The sequence below is a fragment of the Rhinopithecus bieti genome, unplaced genomic scaffold (assembly GCF_001698545.2).
Source record: "Rhinopithecus bieti isolate Rb0 unplaced genomic scaffold, ASM169854v2 scaffold_40803, whole genome shotgun sequence".
NCBI classification, from domain to species: Eukaryota; Metazoa; Chordata; class Mammalia; order Primates; family Cercopithecidae; genus Rhinopithecus; species Rhinopithecus bieti.
The window spans coordinates 596,065-616,028 of NW_016816762.1; the positions used below are offsets into that span (position 1 = coordinate 596,065).

The 19,964-nt window shown below is 49.3% G+C and overlaps 1 protein-coding gene across 4 annotated transcripts in view; it reads left to right on the forward strand.

Annotated features, from left to right (window-relative positions):
* Positions 1-14,714, forward strand: part of UMODL1 (uromodulin like 1) — a 66,375-nt gene extending 51,661 nt beyond the window's left edge. For all 4 annotated transcript variants that reach the window (XM_017855213.1, XM_017855214.1, XM_017855215.1 and 1 more), the window contains 3 exons: positions 1,622-1,706; positions 9,100-9,302; positions 13,818-14,714. In XM_017855213.1, coding sequence (XP_017710702.1) covers positions 1,622-1,706; positions 9,100-9,281 — 267 coding nt within the window. In that variant the 3' untranslated portion in view covers positions 9,282-9,302; positions 13,818-14,714. The remainder of the gene's footprint in view (positions 1-1,621; positions 1,707-9,099; positions 9,303-13,817) is intronic.
* The last annotated feature ends 5,250 nt before the right edge of the window (positions 14,715-19,964 follow it).

Genomic DNA, 19,964 nt, shown 5'->3' on the forward strand with positions numbered 1-19,964 from the left:
GGCTGTCACATTGGCACTGCCTTGCCATGATACCTAGTGCTTCTAAGGTGATTTTTAGGTGTAAAAATGTTTTTTAAATATTATTTTTAACCACATTGATGGAACATACTAAATATCAGCCACTCTGTTATTTAATGAAGTTTTTTTCCCCTTTCCTTTCTTCAACATTCAGGCAGGGCTAATTTTACATTCCCGTTTCCTTAGACTTTCGAATTTGAAGTAGGCTTTGTAATCCTGAGGTCTGAAAGCTGTGCTTTATATCACAGACAAGTACATGTGGTTCCCACGTGTTGATCACCTGTCGTCCGAGGCAGTGGACGGCTTAGGGTGCACACTGCTTTTTGCTCAGTGACCGAATGCTTCTCTCTCCTCGGAGGGAGTGCTTGTTCCTGCGCTCATCTGAGTACGTGTCGCAGAACGCGGCTGTTTTCCTGGGTGACCAAGCTCTGAGCCTCTGTGGGACGTGGATAGAGAAGTAACACAAGGAAAGCTGATTCTGTTCATGTCCGTTTTGCTCAGACGGTAGATCTTCCTGAGCAATGGGACAGAAGGAACCTCAGGTCCTAATGACAGCAGGCTGAGGGCCACACACGAGGAGCCTGTCCCTGGTTCCATCGGAGCCTCAGAGATGACTGGTGCACGGACGGCCACTGCCAGGCTTGGTCTCTGCAGGGAGCAGCTGGCTCTCAAGTTCTTTACAAGAGGATTCCTTACAAGAGGAGTGGCACACTGTTTTTTCAAGCTCCTTTAGGATGGATAGGGTATGAGCTTTCCAGGTTGCTATAGGAACGTACCACAAACTGAGTGGTTTAAACAGTGGAAACATGTTGTCTTGTTTCTGGAAGCAGGATGTCCAAGATGGAGGTGTCAGCTGGCTGGTTCCCTCTGAGAGTTCTAAAGAAAGGATCTGTCCCAGGCTTCTCTCCCAGCTTCTGGTGGCCTCAGGCATTCCTTAGCTGGTAGATGGCATTTGCCCTGTCTCTTTGCATCACCTTCCCTCAGTACACATCTATGTCTGTGTCCAAATTTCCCCTTTACATAGGGACACGAGCCATAGTGGATTAGGGCCCACCCTGATGACCTCAGCTTGATTATCTGTTTCCAAATAAGGTCACATGCACATGTTTTGGGATTTAGGACTTCCATACCTTTTTGGAGGACATGTTGCAGCCCATCTCAGGCATCTAGTGAGCAGATCCTACCATGTCACTGAGCCAGGCAGTCTTTTTTGTAAGGCAAAGGTGTAGAGGGGAGCAAATGGCTGCAGCAGCCTTTGGAGAACACAGAGGGACTCCTAGGGCTGTGACCAAGACACAGTCCTCAAGGGACCCAAGGAAGTAGCTCTAGGAACCAAAAGCAGCTCAAGGGGTCTCCTCCAGCCTGCTGCTCTTGCAGACCTCACCTCCTTCCCCGCTGACACCTGGGCCTGCCTCTTGTTGCACCAGGACCCACCACCCTGGTCTCACCGGGTCTCCCACTCCTCTGTCTAAACTTAGCCCCCTTGCCTTGCAACTTCTAGCAGGATAAAATCGCATGTATCACGTTAGCATCCTTGATAGTAGCTCCTTTCTCATAAGTGTTATTCAATTAATTTGATGTTTCTCTCCCTGGAAAAAACCAGAATTGCAATAACTTTCGGTTGCTGCAAAATAGTGAAACCTCTGCCACACACCAGATGTCCTGGGGACCCCTCGTCAGGTCTGAAGGTGAGTTGATGACTTGGTCTAGACAACAAAAGAAAAGACGCAACCAATTCCTTTTCACCAGCATGTGAACAAAAAAGCAACTGTTTTGAAATGCAGAACTCTTGAGAGACTTCTAAGGAGGCTTATAATAATAGAAATACTAATAGTTACTATTCACTGAGAACTGCTATGTGTCAGCCTGGTGCTAAGTTCCTCACATGCAGAATGTAATATGATCCTCTCAGCAACCCTAGGAGCACAAGCTATTACTGTACCCATGCTACAGATGGAAAGACTGAGACTTCAAGAGGCCAGGCACAAAGTTACATAATGAAATGTTTTGAGCTGCATAATATCAAGCTAGTGAAGTTTTCTGACACTGGGTAAATGATACCCAGTTGTTAAGAGATAAGAACGCAAGCTATAATCAGACCATGTCAACGTGTGTGTGTGTGCGCGTGTGCACAAATGCGTGCACAACAAAAAGCTATTTTATTCAAAAGATGCAAAAAATGGCATGTCTGTTCCTCCTCAGTTTAAAACCTCCATCAGCCAATTACATTGCATGTATTTTCAAAACTCCACATCAATTTTCCAGAAAAACATTTTATTTTCTGTATGGTCCATCATCTTATTTTGAAAAAAACACATTGGTTTGGGGGAAATTGTGTGCTTTGGGTATTAAGAGAGAAACCACTAGTTGTCCCATAGTATCTGTTCTCCTCCCCTTTCATAGGAATAGCAACCCCAGCTTTTGCTGGTACATGGCTGCCAGGAATAAAAACTGTAATTCCGACCTCCTGGCAGCTAAGTGCGGCCATGTGAGTAAGTTCTGGCCAATGAGATCTAAGTGGGAAACTCATGTGACAACTTTTACCGGTGCACCCTCCTTAAAAGACGTCTGTGCCTATCCTCTGCCTCTTTCTTCTTTAGGGCCATGGGGCCCAGTCCTTGGAGGAATCCAGCTTCCCCAGGACACTGTGGGCAAGTGGCCAAGGCAGGCCTGGGTTCTGACCCCCCATTTTTTTTTTTCTGAGACAGAGTTTCGCTTTGTCACCCAAGCTGGAGTGCAGTGGCACAATCTCAGCTCACTGCAAGCTCTGCCTCCTGGGTTCACGCCATTCTCCTGCCTCAGACTCTCAAGTAGCAGGGACTACGGGCACCCGCCACCACACCCGGCTAATTTTTTGTATCTTTAGTAGAGACGGGGTTTCACCGTGTTAGCCAGGATGGTCTCGATCTCCTGACCTTGTGATCTGCCCGCCTCAGCCTCCCAAAGTGCTGGGATTACAGGTGTGAGTCACTGTGCCTGGCCTGGCCCCCATTTTTATTACAGAAAGAAAGAAACTTCCACGTGCTTTAAGCCACTGCTATTTTGATTTTTTCTCTTTCTTGCTGCTTAGCCTAATCCTAGTTGGTTTTCCTTTTTTGTTGTTTTTTTCCCTAATCTTGATGACCTTCTCCCTTCTCTCCCTGTATGAGAACTTCTGAGGTTTGGATGCAGGGTGTGAACTGGAATCTGAATGCTGCTCAGGTCTTGGCCATGAAGCTGGGGAACAGGAGGAGGGAAGTCTTGGCCAGTGACTCAACTGCTGGTTCTCATTCAAAGCATTTGGGAAACTGAAAAAGTAGACACAGGTCCCAGGCCACACCCCAGGCCTACACTCTCAGAATCTCTAGAGTTGTGTCCCAGGCCCCTGAGCTGGTCGTCAGGTGACTGTTGGTCAAGGTGCTAAGACAACCTGCTTTTCCACACTCTTCATTTTCTTAAATTGCTGGGAAGAACGGGTCAACCTATTTCTTTAACCCTATAAGAAATAGCATATGTGTGAAATGCATTCTCATTAATAGATAATGTATTATTTCATGAATAGAAATTAAACTTCCTCCTTCATTCATTGATATTGTAGGGAATGTCGTAACTAGGGAAGAAAAGCACTACACTTGGAGTTGGGACACCTGAGTTTGATTATAGGCTCTGACACTTATGAGCTATGTGGTTCATCCATCATCCACCCATACATCTATCTGCTCATCTTTCCATTTATTATTTATCCATCTATCCATCCATCCATCCATCCATCCATCCATCCATCCATCCATGCATGTACCCATTCATTCATCTATCCATCTACCGTCCATTCATCTATCATGCATTCATCTATCATCCATCCATCCATCCATCCATTCATCCATCCATTCATCTATCATCCATCCATCCATCGATCCATTAGTCATCCATCCATCCACCCATTCATTCATCTATCATCCATCCATCAATCGATCTATCCATTGACCATCCATCCATCCACTTATTCATTAATCCACCCATCTATCATCCATCCATCCGTTCATTCAACTATCATCCATCTATCCATCTGTTGTCCATCTATCTATCATTATCCATTCATCCATCTATCATCTACCCTTCTATCATCCCTTCATTCATCCATCCATCCATTTATCCATCCATTGTCCATCATCCATCCATCTGTCTATTAATCCATCCACTCACTCATCCATCCATCTACTTATTCATGAATTCATTCATCTACTATGTTTCAGACACTCTGATTTTTCTTTGCAACATGCCCTGCCTACCTCATAAGGTTGTTGTGAGTGTCTAACAGTAACTAAGAATCCTTTGTGAGGCTAAGATTTGTGAGGTTGAAACTAGACTCCCTGGATTCAGAAACTAGACTCCCTGGATTCACAACTTGGCTCTGACACTTAACAATTTTGTGGCTTTGTGCATGCTGCATGTGAATTGTGCCTTATTTTCCTCATCTGTGAAAAGGGAATAATAATAATTCCTACTTCATAAAGAGCCTGGCCCATAGAAGTTATTGATTAAGTGCTACTTTTCACTTGTAACCAGTAGAGCACTACACTGGCATAACCAAGGCAGGAAGTACCGAATGTAATAGGGGTGTAATTGCTCAGGTTCAAGAACAAGGACTGTAGATATTCATGTTGTTCAACATTCTTTCTCATTGTGTTAGTAGCTTTTGCTTGATCTATGATTATCATACAAATATACAGCAGAATCATTTAGACACATGGAATCTCCCAGTTGGTGGGGACTTCGCTACATTTTAATAGTGTATATTAACAGAAACACTGTTGGAGACTGCAGAGGTGAGAGGAGGCTGGCAGACAGGTTCCTCAGGACCTCACCACTATCTACGGCCTCTGAGCTCCCATGCTCTGTCCCTGCCATCACCATCACCTCCACTTCAGGGAAGAAATGAGAAGAACTCAGAGGTTTTAGGGAATGTGCCTAAGCTCCCACAGTTGGTGCCCGCATGAGCTGGGCCTGCGAGTGTAGACCCAGGCTATTCATAACCTGCTATCCTCTCTCTGTCCCCTGGGGACTGGGCTGGCTTCATTTTGAGATTTCCCTCCACCCCAGCCCTCACATCACTCTCACAATGTCCTGGCACCACCGTAACAAAGTCCCGCAACCTGGGTGGCTTAAACAACAGAAATCTGTTCTCTCCTAGTTCTGGAGGCCAGACGTCCAAAATCAAGGTGCTGGCAAAGCCCCAGTCCCTCAGAACATTGTAAGGCCGAGTCCTCCCTTGCCCCTACCTCATTTCTGCTGGATGTGCCCAATCTTTGGTGGACCTTGGCTTGCAGCTGCCTCCCTCCAGTCTCTGCCTCCGTCTGCACATGGCCTTCTTTTTGTAAAGACGCCAGTCATGTTGGATTAGGGGCCTTTCTACCTCAGTGTGGCTTTATCTTAACTACTTGAATCTGCAACAATTCCATTTCCAAATAAGGCCATGGCCCACAGTACTGGGGTTAGGATTTCAACATATATGTTTTTTGTTTTGTCTTTTTTTTTTCTTTGAGACAGAGTCTCGCTCTGTCATCAGGCTGGAGTGCAGTGGCGTGATCTTGGCTCACTGCAACCTCTGCCTCCCGGGTTTAAGCGATTCTCCTGCCTCAGCCTCCAGACTAGCTGGGGCTACAGGTGTGGGCCACCACGCCAAGCTAATTTTTGTATTTTCAGTAGAGATGGGGTTTCACCATGTTGGCCAGGATGGTCTCAATCTCTTGACCTCATGATCCACCTGCCTCGGCCTCCCAAAATGTCAACATATCTGTTTTTGCAGGGGGTGAGGGGTTCACAATTCAACACACAGACAACCCTGTGTATTGACAATTTAAGAAAGAATCCCTTTGGGCATCTTCCCTGAATGTTTACTACCAACAAATAGTATATCAGCATCATAATTTTTGCATATTCAGTGTTTGGAAACCTTCCATGGCCTTTCCTAGCTGGCCTAGTTATTTCATATTCATGAGCGTGTCCCTGTGCTAAAAGGCCAAGAAAGCTCGAGGATAGTGTCCAGGGAGTACTCAGTGTCCCAGCAGGAAGGGCCTGGGGCAATTACTGAGGCCACTCAGTAGTGAGGAGATTGAGGACCCCAGGCGGTGGCTGAGCTGGGACTCAAACCCCTGGAAGGACCCTGTTTCCTCTGCACCCAGGTTCTTTTTTAATTTTTAAAATTAATTATTTATTTTTGAGACAGAGTCTTGCTCTGTTGCCCAGGCTGGAGTGCAATGGCGCGATCTCGGCTCACTGCAGCCTCTGCCTCCCGGGTTCAAGCAATTCTCCTGCCTCAGCCTCCTGAGTAGCTGGGACTACAGGCATGCGCCACCACATCTGACTGATTTTTTTGTTTGTTTGTATTTTTTTAGTAGAGATGGGGGTTTTACCATGTTGGCCAGGATAGTCTCAATCTCCTGACTTTGTGATCTGCCCGCCTCGGCCTCCCAAAGTTCTGGGATTATAGGCATGAGCCACCGTGCCCGGCAATTTTTTATTTTTTAAGTTCTGGGGTACATGTGCAGAACGTGCAGGTTGTTACATAGGTATACATGTGCCACGGTGGTTTGCTGCACCCATCAAACCATCATCTAGGTTTTAAGCCCCACATGCCATCTTCCCTTTCCCTCACTGGGCTATATCCCCCTTTACAAAAGCAGCCATTGCTGAGTCTCCGCCATCATTCACATCTCCCTGCATCATAGACTGGCGTGTGGTCCAGCGGTTATGACACATATGCAACTCACGCCACATGCCTAGAGCCTCCCTGAACAGCGAGATGCCCTGTTTGGCCAGATGCCTTGCCAGTGACTGTGGGAAATTACCATCCACAGTTCCCAGGGCTTGCTTTCCACTTCTAGCTAATCTGGCCATGGGGAGTAACCATTCCTGGACTTTGGTGTCAGTCAGTGGGCAGCACTGGCCTGCGGACCTCCTGTGGCCAGCCCTTAGCTAGTGGTTCAGTTCGAAGCATGCAGCTGCAGGTCACAGAAACCTAGCTGGAGAGGCGGAGAATGAACAGGGATGGGTCTTTCCTGGGGCTGAGAGTCTGGGGCCATTCCAGGCTGCAAGTGGCCAGGAGAAGCGGGTCTCCTTGGTCTTTCTCTACAGCATCCTCAGGGCGGCACCCCCACTCCTTGTACTGGCAAGGTGGCCCGTCTCTGGAGGCACAGGAGGAAGGTCCACTATAGAGCCCCTGGGGGCTGGATTTAGTGGCCATTGTGATTTAGGAGTTGTCTGGAGAAGTGGCGGGCCAGGATCTGGGGGCCTCAGTTGCTTGGGGAGGTTGGAGTCACTTCAGCTGGAGCGGGGGAGGTGTTCCCTGTCCCTCTCTCTGGAAGAGGAGGGGTGTGGTTCTAGCTGGCTTATGTTCAGCACCCCAGGGATCCCCCAGTGCCATTGTTGGACAGCTTTGCTGATGGTGACACCCCCATGCAGTTCCCTGGGGGACCCACAGCAGCGTCCACTCTGGGCAGACTCTCCGGAAATCAGTACAGGGAATGAAAACGGGATCTCAAATGCTCCTGATTGCATTGAAAGGCTCTTTCCAAAGCAGACCTTCCTGATACGTGGGGATGAACACCCCGAGACGGAGGGGACTGCGTGGTGCAGGATGTAGCTGTGACCTGGCTATAGATGCCCTTGACAACAAGTTACACCCACACACGGTGGGCGGAGGGTCACGTCTGCCCCTGGGCTGATGGGGGCCGGCCAGAGAGCCAGCAGGCAGCTGGCATCGTTCTCAGGCAGCACAGTTTTTAAAAAATTAAACTGAGATGACATTCACATAACCTCAAGCTAACTGTGTTAAAGTAAACCACTCAGTGATGTTTAGTGCATTGACAGGGTTGTATAGCCATCAACTCCCTGTTGTTTCTAAACATTTTCCTCACCCTAAACACAACTTCATACTCACGAGTCCCTCCCCATCCGCCTTCTGCCCGTCCCCGAAAGTCACTCATTTGCTTTCTCTCTGGTTCTGGGTAGTTCCTATGAACAGGGTCATGTTATAGGTACCTCTGGGGCCTGACTTCTTTCACTCAGCGTGACGTCTTCAAGGTTCATTTATGTTGCCGCGGGTCAGCGCTTTATTCCTTTCACGGCTGGGTCACGTTCCATTGCACGGTGGGGCCACAGTGTGTTGATTCATTCACCAGCTGGCGGACACTTGGGTTGTTGCCACCCTTGGGCTGGTACTGTGAACATGGGTGTGCAAGTAGCTGTTTGAATCCCTGTTTTCATGTCTTTTAGGGTCCACATTCTCTCTCTCTTTCTTTCTTTCTTTCTTTTCTTTTCTTTTCTTTCTTTCTTTCTTTCTTTCTTTCTTTCTTTCTTTCTTTCTTTCTTTCTTTCTCTCTCTCTCTCTCTCTTTCTTTTCTTTTCTTTTCTTTTCTTTCTTCTTTTCTTTCTTTTTGTTTTAGACGGAGTTTCACTCTGTTGCCAGGCTGGACTGAAGTGGCATGATCTCAGCTCACTATAACCTCCGCCTCCCGGGTTCAAGCTATTCTTCAGCCTCAGCCTCCCAAGTAGCTGGGATTACAGGCTTGCGCCACCACGCCCAGCTAATTTTTGTATTTTTAGTAGAGACGGGTTTCACCATGTTGGCCAGGATGGTCTCAATCTCTTGACTTTGTGATCTGCTCACCTGGGCCTCTCAAAGTGCTGAGATTACAGGCGTCAGCCACCACGCCCAGAAAACACTCTCTATCTTTTAATTGTTCCCCTGGGTCTGGGGACGGCTCACTCCTCTGTGCTGTGGAGCCTGTGTAGGCCCAGCCTATGTCTCCATGCAGGGAATCTGACTGGGCTCGCCCCTTCCCACCAGGAGGACCTGCTGGTCCTGCGCAGTCCCACCCTTGTGGCCCAGGCCTCACCAGGCTGCACTGTCCTTACTGCAATGCTGTCCTGGGCTTGGACACCTGCCTCGCCTTTGGTAACCCACAGGCACACGGGTGCACACATGGGCCTTGCACTCCCCGTGCTTCAGATCCATCAGCCCCAGATCCGGGTAGGGGGCTTGCTCCATCGCCTTCCTCCTGTTTGGGCAGATCTCTCACCTGTGCCTGCCTCCTCCCCCAGGTGAGCCTCCACGTGCAGAAGCAGGCCTGGACGCGGGTTATGTGGTCCTCGCTGTGGTGGCCATCTTTGCGCTGGTAGCGGGGGCAGCCACCCTTCTGATCGTGCACTACCGGAGAATGAATGGGAGATACAACTTTAAAATCCAGTCCAACAACTTCAGCTACCAGGGGTTCTACGAATAGGAGGCGCAGGCTGACAGGAAGGTGGGTGCAGAGTGGGGGCGTCTGATATGCGTGTCCTGCCTCGGCCACCCACGGTGATGGGGACGGCAGAGCAGGATTCGGCCAAGGGTAAATTTGTGTATGTGTCTGTGTTTTGTGGCCCTTTACGGGGCGTGCAGCCTCCCTTCTGAGAAAGCAGCCACAAGCAGGCACAGAGGGGAAACTACAGGCAGACTGGAGCCAGCCTCCCTTCTGAGAAAGCAACCACAAGCAGGCACACAGGGGAAACTACAGGCAGACTGGAGAAGGTTCAGTCACTTCACACACCCACTGGACTGGCTCCGTGATACCAGTGGCAGTGCTATGTGGGTGACTGCAGGACCCGGGGGCCTACCACAAATCCCGTCTCTGCCACCCACTCTCTGGGCCGCCTAAGCAAGGTCCTGAGCCTCTCGGTGCCTCGGTTTCATCATTTGTAAAAGAAATCATGGTAACAGTCCTGGCCGTGTAGAGGGTGTGACATTCAAATGGGAAGATGCCCAAGAGACCCCGCTATGGGGTCCGACGCCCTCGATCACTGATGGATCCTAATGATCGTCCTCAGCCGAGTGTCCCTGAAACCTGGCACTCGCAGGGATTGTCACGTGTGGTGTGGATGCCGCAGTGGATCCCCCACACCTTGCTACTCAGGCCCACAGCCCCAACTTGTATATGTCCTTTGGAGGCTAAAGATGCTTCTCTGATCTGCTCCTGTGGACTTTTGTTTCTCCTGGGCTTGCACATAGTTCACCACAAATGAATGACAAGCCTTATGGAGGGCAGTATCATTGGTATAAACCTTCAGTGGGAAATGCCAAGACTATGACTTCTGTAAAGATTTTCAGATTTTTTTATTTTTTGAGATGGAGTTTTGCTCTTGTTGCCCAGGCTGGAGTGCAGTGGTGTGATCTCAGCTCACCGCAACCTCCGCCTCCCGGGTTAAAGCGATTCTGCTGCCTCAGCCTCCCGAGTAGCTGGAATTATAGGCATGCGCCACCACGCCCAGCTAATTGTGTATTTTTAGTAGAGACAAGGTTTCTCCATGTTGGTCAGGCTGGTCTTGAACTCCTGACCTCAGGCTATCCACCTGCCTCGGCCTCCCAAAGTGCTGGGATTACAGGCATGAGCCACCGTACCAGGCCAAATTTTGAGATTTTTCTAAAAAAAGAACATGGCTGTAATCCTAGCACTTTGGGAGGCCAAGGCAGGAGGATCGCTTAAGCCTAGGAGTTTGAGACCAGCCTTGGTAAGACAGAAAGACTCCACCTCTACAAAAAAAATGCAGAAATAAGCTGGGTGTGGTGGCACATGCCTGAGGTCCCAGCTGCTCAGAGGCTGAGCTAGGAGGATCGCTAGAGCTCAAGAGGTGGAGGTTACAGTGAGCTGAGACTGCCCCACTGCACTCCAGAGGGAGACCCTGCCTCAAAAATAAATAAATAATAATAAAAGAAGAAGAGAAGCACTCACGAGGCTTATCTGGCAGCGTGTGAGACTGCTGACTACAAATGCTGTACAGCAAGCATGGCGGCATCGGCTTCCTGGGAGGCCTCAGGAAACTTACAATCATGGCGGAAGGCCAGGGGGAAGCAGGCACCTCTCCCATGGCTGGAGCAGGAGGAAGGGGTCAGGGCAGGTGCTACAGATGTTTAATCAACCAGATCTTATGCGAACTCTATCATGAGACAGCACCAAGGGGATGGTGCTAAACCATTTTTGAAGGATCCATCCCATGATCCAACCACCTCCTATCAGGCCCCACCTTCAACAGGGGGATCACATTCAACATGAAATTTGGGTGGGGACACAGATCCACACCATATCAACTGCCTGCCATCTAAGCCAACAGGAGAACAAGGAAAGACGAGAGGTCAATTTTCCCTTGAATGTTTTAATTTCCAGGAGGGGGACATTCAGCATGTCCTTGGCACCAACCCACCAGATTTCCTTAGAAAGCTAGCAGGACAAGTGTTGGCCTCGTCGCCGGGATTCACATCTTAAATATTAAGTAAAAGGCACTGACATTTCCTCGTAACTCTATCTAGGGAGGTGACTAGCCTCTAGCACTGGCCTCATCTATGCTGTAAGGGTTCTGAGACTCCAGAATAATGCGCACGTTAGTTACCGGGAGTCCTGGCAGGAGAGAGGAGTAAGATAAAGCTAACACAAGCATCCCCCTCGCATGGGCAGAATCACATCCACAAGCGGGTGGTGTTTTCTCTGAGGAAGTTGCCCAGCAAATGCAGCATGGAGGTTGCCTTTTGGAAATGTGTGCTGTAGTCTGGGCTTTGCTGTGTGACCTGGGAGGATTTGCTTGAGTTCTCTGGGCCCCATTTCCTCATTTTAAGATTGGAGCCAGTGTCTACTACACTTTGCTGTGTTGTTTCCAAAATCTGTTTAAGGGGCTGGGTACGGTGGCTCACGCCTGTAATCCCAGCACTTTGGGAGGCTGAGGCGGGTGGATCACGAGGTCAGGAGATTAAGACCATCCTGGCTAACACGGTGAAACCCCGTTCTCTACTAAAAATACAAAAAATTAGCCAGGCATGGTGGCAGGTGCCTGTAGTCCCAGCCACTCGGAAGGCTGAGGCAGGAGAATGACGTGAACCCAGGAGGTGGAGCTTGCAGTGAGCCGAGATTGTGCCACTGCACTTCAGCCTGGGTGACACAGCGAGACTCTGTCTCAAGAAAAAAAAAAGAAAGAAAATAAGGGCCTGAGCACAGGAAGACGGGCTTGGCTGGAGAAGCTGCCTGCCCAACGAAGAAGGTGCAGTGTGGTACTGACAATGTCTGTTGTCTCCCAACATCCCTGTGAGGTTGTGCTGTTATTAGCATCCTGTGTTATAGTTAGAAATCCAGGGCAGGAAGGGATAGATGTCCCAGGTCGTGTGGCTGGGAGGTGGTGGAGCTGGGCTGCATGGGATTTCCGTTTGGCACCAGGGTCAGCTCTCTTAGCTGCCAAGCTTAGAGCCTCTCTTAGGCTAGTGTTCATATGACTGATGGACCCTTAGAACAATGCCCCTTGCCTTTCCGCTTTATCAGTGACCTGGAGAATTTGTATTTTAGCAGCTGTGCAAGGGAATCCATAATTCTTAATTCTTGCAGTAGAGGCACCAGGTGTCCCAGTTAGAGGCAGAAACTGTTGTGGTTACAGGGAAGGAAACTTCCAGGGAGCCAGGCGCTGCTGCTCAGCTGTGGTCTGGGTCGTCAGCCACCTCTGAGGATCCCAGAGGGGCAGGGAACAGCAGTGAAGTTTCATTTAAACTTTACACTCTAATAGTGAAAAATCAGTAAAGCTTCCTCAGCATGGTAGCTTTTGGCCTTTGGTTTGGGGTCCATGGGATTTGGGCCATGAAGACCCCCTCCTCACCAAGCCCATTGCCTCCCATCCTGGGCAGGGGACACTGTCAGTACCAGCCTGCTCCCTTTTTGTCAGGCTGACAGTTTCCCCAGGCAAGCCCATCTTCCCTGTGCTCAGGTCCTTATTTTCTTGAGATAACAGATTTTTGAAACAACTCAGCAAAGTGTAGTAGACACTGGCTCCAATCTTAAAATGAGGAAATAGGGCCCAGAGAACTCAAGCAAATCCTCCCAGATCACACAGCAAAGCCCAGACTACAGCACACATTTCCAAAAGGCAACCTCCATGCTGCGTTTGCTGGGCAACTTCCTCAGAGAAAACACCACCCGCTTGTGGATGTGATTCTGCCCATGCAAGGGGGATGCTTGTGTTAGCTTTATCTTACTCCTCTCTCCTGCCAGGACTCCCGGTAACTAACGTGCGCATTATTCTGGAGTCTCAGAACCCTTACAGCATAGATGAGGCCAGTGCTAGAGGCTAGTCACCTCCCTAGATAGAGTTACGAGGAAATGTCAGTGCCTTTTACTTAATATTTAAGATGTGAATCCCGACGACGAGGCCAACACTTGTCCTGCTAGCTTTCTAAGGAAATCTGGTGGGTTGGTGCCAAGGTCATGCTGAATGTTCCCCTCCTCGAAATTAAAATATCCAAGGGAAAATTGGCCTCTCGTCTTCCTTTGTTTTCCTGGAGCTCCTGTCTCTTGAAGTGAGAACTGTCTCACTAGTTCTAAAGTTCCTGCAGACATCTGCTCTTTGAAAACCATCAGCCAACCTGCCCACCCCCACCAGGTTGACCCTTAGGCAGCCCCACTCAGAGATGTTCCCAGTGTCCTAGTGGGTTCTCCATGGATGGTGCAAAGGTGCAGGGGCCCCAGGTGTGCTCGTCTGGTTCAGGTATCTGCACCAGCCACCCCCACCAGTCCGCGTGGTGGGAACATCACTCACCCGAGAGCAGGCACAGCCCCACGGCCACCGTTCCACTGGGCACTCTGGGAGTGGCTGCCTTTTCATGTGGGGCTTGATCTGTCCCTCTCCAGTAAACATAGATGCCATGTCCTCGGGTTGGTGGTTCCTCCACTACCCATCCTCCTGGGGTTTTCTGTATTAACTTTACCTTTCCTGCATGCAAGCTGACCCAGGGGACCTCTTTCTCCACACAGGTTGCGGTGAGTCAACCTGCCTCCAGAACCTCGGAGCTTCCCTGGCGGGCTCCCCTGGGATCCCCAGTGTCTCTCTGCACCTCCACCCATCCCTCGGTTCTTAACTCTTCAAGCCTTAACAGGGGTCTGCTCTGATGGATGTGCTCTGCCAGCGCCTGGGTGAACCCAGAGGGGATGATAGCAGCCACCACCTGCCCACAAGAGGCAGGCCATCCTGTAGGTCCTAGAGGAGCCACAGCCCACAGGCAGATGAAGGGGCTATGGGAGACGGGGGCAGTGCTGGGGGTGCTCTGGCTCCACCACCACCCATGCAACCCCCATAGCCCGGACCCCCAGACCTGCGACCCTCCACACCAGTCCACCGAACCCTCCCAGGCTTGCTCTTGCTTGGCGTCCATCACCCCTTTGGCAAATATAGAATATTTCACATTCTCAGAGAGACCCGACAGTGCTCCTGACGCTCCTTTAAAAATAGGTCAGTCTTAGAAATATACTGCCAATGTTATTTTTAGTGGATGTTTAGGCTCTTTGACTTTTCTCCTGTGTACCAAGGTATTGCTTTTATTTACACAACAGTGGCTCAAAAGGCACTCTATTAATGTGACAACCTTTTTAATAAGTAGAAATAACATATGCACACATCACTCTTCACATTTTTCTAAGCATTTTCACAGCCGTTTTTTCATATAATCCAACCCCAGTGGGAGGTGTGATTTACCCGTTACACAATGAGAAACCAGAGGAGCTGATGAGTTACTTAATTGAGGTCACAGAATGAATTAGCAAGAAAATGGTTCTAAAAATCTCAGTATTTTAGTCTAGGCTTTTCTCCATTATATCATCCTAAGAGATAATGCTCTGTACTATATTTGAAATAAATTGGAGTTGTATTAGATAGCTCACGCCTGAAAGTAGAGTGTTTTTCCTCCATGAACTTAGAATTATAACATGGCCTTAGCTTCCAATCGACAAGACTAATTTTGTTGAATATAATTGTCATTCATACAGAACATTTGGGGAAAGGAGTATTTTGATTTACTGGATATTCTCAGAGTCAGTAACGAATGACAGTGGGTAATACGTGTGGATCACAGATTCCGATCAAGTAGAATCAATCACACAAGACACTGAAATGTGGCTGCTTGTGCTGGATGCTCCATTTGGGATGGTCCATCACAGGCTCACTGAGCATCCACCGAGGACCAGTGCTATGCTGGGCACTCTGGGGAGGCCAGGAACGCATCTCTGGTTCTTCCCAAGTCATATCCACCAGTCGGCGTGGTGGGAGTGTCGCTTGCCCGAGAGTAGGCACAGCCCCACGGCCACCGTTCCACTGGGCACTCTGGGAGTGGCTGCCTTTTCTTGTGGGGCTTGATCTGTCCCTCTCCAGTAAACATAGACACCACGTCCTCGGGTTGGTGGTTCCTCCACTACCCATCCTCCTGGGTTTTTCATATAACCTGTTATAAGCTATTCTGAAGTCAGCTGAGGAGCTTTCACTTGCCTTTCTTGGAAGAGCATGACATACTCAGTAAAACCAGCTGCTGAGCCCCATGACTGTGTGGCTCTTTGGATTTCAGATAAAGTCGTTGACATATATTTAAAAACCCTGTCTTTCAAACTTCATCTACAGTTTTCATGTAATTTTTTTTTTTTTTTTTTTTTTTTGAGACAAAGTCTTGCTCTTGTTGCCAAGGCTGGAGTGCAATGGCATGATCTTGGCTCACTACAACCTCTGCCTGCCAGGTTCAAGCGCTTCTCCTGCCTCAGCCTCCCGAGTAGTTGGGATTACAGGCTTCTGCCACCACGCCCGGCTAATTTTTGTATTTTTAGTAGAGACTGGGTTTCACCATGTTGGTCAAGCTGGTCTCGAACTCCTGACCTCAGGTGATTCTCCCGCCTCAGCCTCCCAAAGTGCTGGGGTTACAGCCATGAGCCGCTGTGCCTGGCCTCATGTAATCTTAATACATAGGCCATGTCTGTTCATTTGTGTTTTCTGAAATAATGAAAACTTGGTTTACTCTCATCCTCCTTCCCCCATCCAAGTCTATTCTTTGACAAACACTTTCTGAGCACTCACAGTGCTCCAGGCCCTGAGCTTAGTGCTCTGGGCAAAGTGGTGAGAGAGGCAGACCAAGCCCTGCCCTCACAGAGCACAACGCCTTGTTGGGGAGGGAGACGCTGAAATCAGATGATGAGAGACATGGTAAGTACTGAAAGTGATGACTGCATGTGTGCTGTGAGAAGCCTCTCACCTGGTCCCTTCATCCACCCAGCTAGCCATCTGACCATCTGCCCATCCATTCACCCACCCATCTACCCATCTGTCCACCTCTCCACACATCTGCTCGTCTGTCCATCCATCCATCCATCCACCCATCCATCCACCCATTCACCCATCCATCCAACTGTTCATCCATCCAACCATCCATTCATCTATTCAACCATCCATTCATCTATTCAACCATCCATCCATTCAACCATTCATTGATCCATTCATCCAACCACTCACCCATGCATCCACCCACTCATTCACCTCTCCATCCATCCACCTCCATCCACCCACCCACTCATCCATCCACCCAACCATCTGACCGACCATCCACTCAACCATCCATCCATCCATCCATCCATCCATCCATCCATCCATCCAAACAAGGAATGTGTATTGAGTCCCAGTTTATATACTGACAAGAGGAAGACAAGAAGAATGAGGCAAGAGTTTTTGCCCTCAAGTATTCACAATCCATATGAGGAAAAACCCCTGTGGATACTATAATACATGCAGTAAATCCAGGGAGGCCTCTGGAGGAAGGAAGAGAGAGAAACGGAAAAATGCAAGTCAATGCATATGGACTTGTGCACCTGTTCCCATTACTTCATTGGAAGGGCTCTGGGGTGCTGCCATGTCAGGACTGCTATTTGAGAATATTCTCAGCATGCATATTGCTTGTAGTTTAAACCCTCCAATCCCAGGCTGTTCCCACTGGCATGGCTTAAGGGATTAAATCTAAAGTGTATGGAAACAGAAGGAGGAAGGGAGAGCCCCAGGGTGGCCCTTAGATGTCTGTAGAAGTTGTTCACTGCTCTCCAGGGCAGATGTCACCCCAGGGTTGTGCAGTGCACAACCTGTGAGGCCAGACTTCAGGGCTTTGGAGACTCCCCAGAAGATCTCCTAACAGACTGAGTGGGCAACTCAAGTCCTCCTGTCTGTGGAAGTGGGGAGACTGACATAGACATATTCTATACAAGCTTCATTATAAGCCCTCCACAAATGATTGTTCTCACTTCACAGTTGAGGAAATGAAGACAGTTTGCAACTTTTCTGAAGCCAAACAGCTGGCCAGTGAAGGAGCTGCAATGTAAACCAAGCCCATTGGGTGCAATTTAAACCATGCCACCCTCTGCTTTCTGTGGGGGATGGGAAGGAGGGCCTTTGCAGATTTTAGAACTCAGAGTACCTCTGAGTTGTGGAAAGAGGGCTTAGGGGTTCCCCAAGGCCAGTGGGCTTTTGGTTCCTGGGGTTTGGGTCCCTGGAGGTTCTCATGTTCAGACACTATTGGGACCTCAATCTTCCTGGCCCAGGATCCCAAGCTGTGAATCACTGGAAAGTGGAAGATATGATGGAAGTGCAGGGTCTGATGGGAGAGAATCTGATGGAGGAGAGGCTGATGGAGGTGAAGGCTCTGATGGAGGAGGGTCTGATGTCGGAGGAGGGTCTGATGGAGGTAGAGAATGACTAGGGCTTTCCATGGGCCCTCTGGCCCAGGTTGCGTCTCTCCATGCTGGCCACTAGATGGCGACATTAGCCATAGTCCACACTGGAAACCGAGGGTCCCTGGTTTCCGCTGCAACCACAGTCCTGGGTTCTCTTGTTTGTTCTCTTTCACTGGATTTGAGCCTCTTGCGTGTCTGAAATTGTTCTGCAGACCTGCAGGGTCCGGGCCCGACACATGTGTGCAAAGGTGGTGCCCTGGAGGCTCTGTAAATAGCTCAGAAAGTGAGGCTAGTCTTCTTCAGAGCACTGAGTGATGGCCAAGTGCAGGACAAATGAGGCTATGTGGGGGCCACAGCACGGATGTCGAGTCTCGCATCTGGATTTCCCAAGAATGGGAGACGTCTTTTCCCTCCCTTTCCGTTTCTGGGAGGAAAGGGGCAGACAGATAGGTGACTAAGACTGGTGGCAGAGAGCCAGCAGCCGCAGGAGCTGGTGCTGGGGAGGCCCAGGTGAGATACCTATGGCTCGGGAGAGGACCTGTGCATGTGGAAGGGATGCCTGCAATGCCCAGTGACACCTCTGTCTATTGTGGAGGGTGACAGAATCCACTAAGTTAGCCACATGTGCACCTAAACCAGAAGTGAGTATCCAGAACAGCCATGCATGCCATAAGCCATCAGATAAGAGGGGCTGGACAGGGGCTCCCCAAGCCTGTCCTCAGCTGTGACGGGGTGGTTAGCAACCCTCTTTAGTTTGAGCACCTGCTTTGTCCCGGAGAGGGAGTGTTAAATATCTGCTGTTCACCCCCCATGCCCCGTCTCTGTCACTCCTGGGAAGGAGGACTGTAGATCCTCACTTGCGACACCCAGAACACCAAAGTGGTTCTGTTACCGGACAAAAGGTCTTGACTGTGTGTCATCCAGGCTCTTTGTGCTGAACAAAAAATTGAACAAAACACACAAAGCAAAAAAGAAGGAAGCAATGAAAGACAAAGCAACAAAAGAACAGTAACGAAAGTGCAGGTACATTGAAGCTAAAGTACGCTCCACAGAGTGGGAGCAGGCTGGAGCAGGTGGCTCAGGAGCCCCCATTACAATGTTCTTTAAGGTTTTTATAAAGCTCAAAGACTCTGGTAACACCCCTAGGTGCCCTTTGGAAGCCTCCAATTAGTCAGACCCTATGAAGGATTGGCCTGTGACCAATCAGAAGCTGAAGTGGAAACTTCTGTCTTGTTATCACAGGAGTGAGGATGTGGCCTGTGTGCTGCCTAATCTTGCCTGGAACTGGCTGCACCTGCTGTTCTTTTGCTTCTGCCTTAACCCTTGGTCACCCTAATCCCTATTCTCCTGCCTCAGTTCTGATGGAAAGAAAGTGACAGATGACCTGGAGGTTCCTAACCCAGGGAATAGCTAGAGTTTGCATCCCACAAGCTAGTGTGAGATTGTAGGAGGCTAAGGGCATGGGCTTTACGGTTGTGAGAGTTTGGAGGTTGAATCTCAGCCCTTCTATGTGGGGCATGTTACCCAATCTCTCTGAGTCCCTGTTTCCTCACATTTACCCCACCTGTGAAGTGAAGGTGTTGCTAGCATTGGTTAGGGAACTTTGGGCAAGAAGTAATGGAAATGTCAACTCCAACAGGCTCTAAGGATAAAGCCAATTTATGACCCCTTGCAAGTGAGAAGTCCAGGCCAGGGTGGACCTCAGGTGTGGCTTGCTCCTGCAGCTCTCTATGGCTCAGATTTTGTCTGCCTTTTGCTCTATGTTCCATGGTGTTAGTTTAACCCAAAGCTCCCTCTTAGCTCCCAAATAGCTTCAAGCAGTAATCAGGACCAATTGCTCATTTGTATGTGTCCAGCTGAAGACAAAACAGGTCTTCCCCCAATTGCTGATTAAAAGGCTGGGTTAGGCCAGGTGCGGTGGCTCATTCCTGTAATCCCAGCACTTTGGGAGGCTGAGGCGGTCAGATCACGAGGTCAGGAGTTCCAGACCAGCCTGGCCAATTGGTGAAACCCCGTCTCTACTAATAATACAAAAATTAGCTGGGTGTGGTGGCACGCACCTATAATCGCAGCTACTCTGGAGGCTGATGCAGGAGAATCACCTGAACCCGGGAGGCGGCAATTGCAGTGAGCTGAGATCGTGCCATTGCACTCCAGCCTGGGCAACAGAGTGAGATGAGACTCAGTCTCAAAAAAAAAAAAAAAATGCTGGGGTTATGTCTTGATTGAAATGTCCTATGTGATGTCCCCAACTCCAGGCCTATCGCTCTGGCCAGGAGGATGTTGGGTGCTGCTGATGGGCTGAGGCCTGGGCCGTTTGCAATATCAAGGCAAAAGGCCTCATGCTGTTGGTTCATTAGTGAGAAGCCACAGGAAGGTGACACGCCAGGGAAAGAGACCAGCTTCTGTGTTTTGGGTTCACAGCACCCA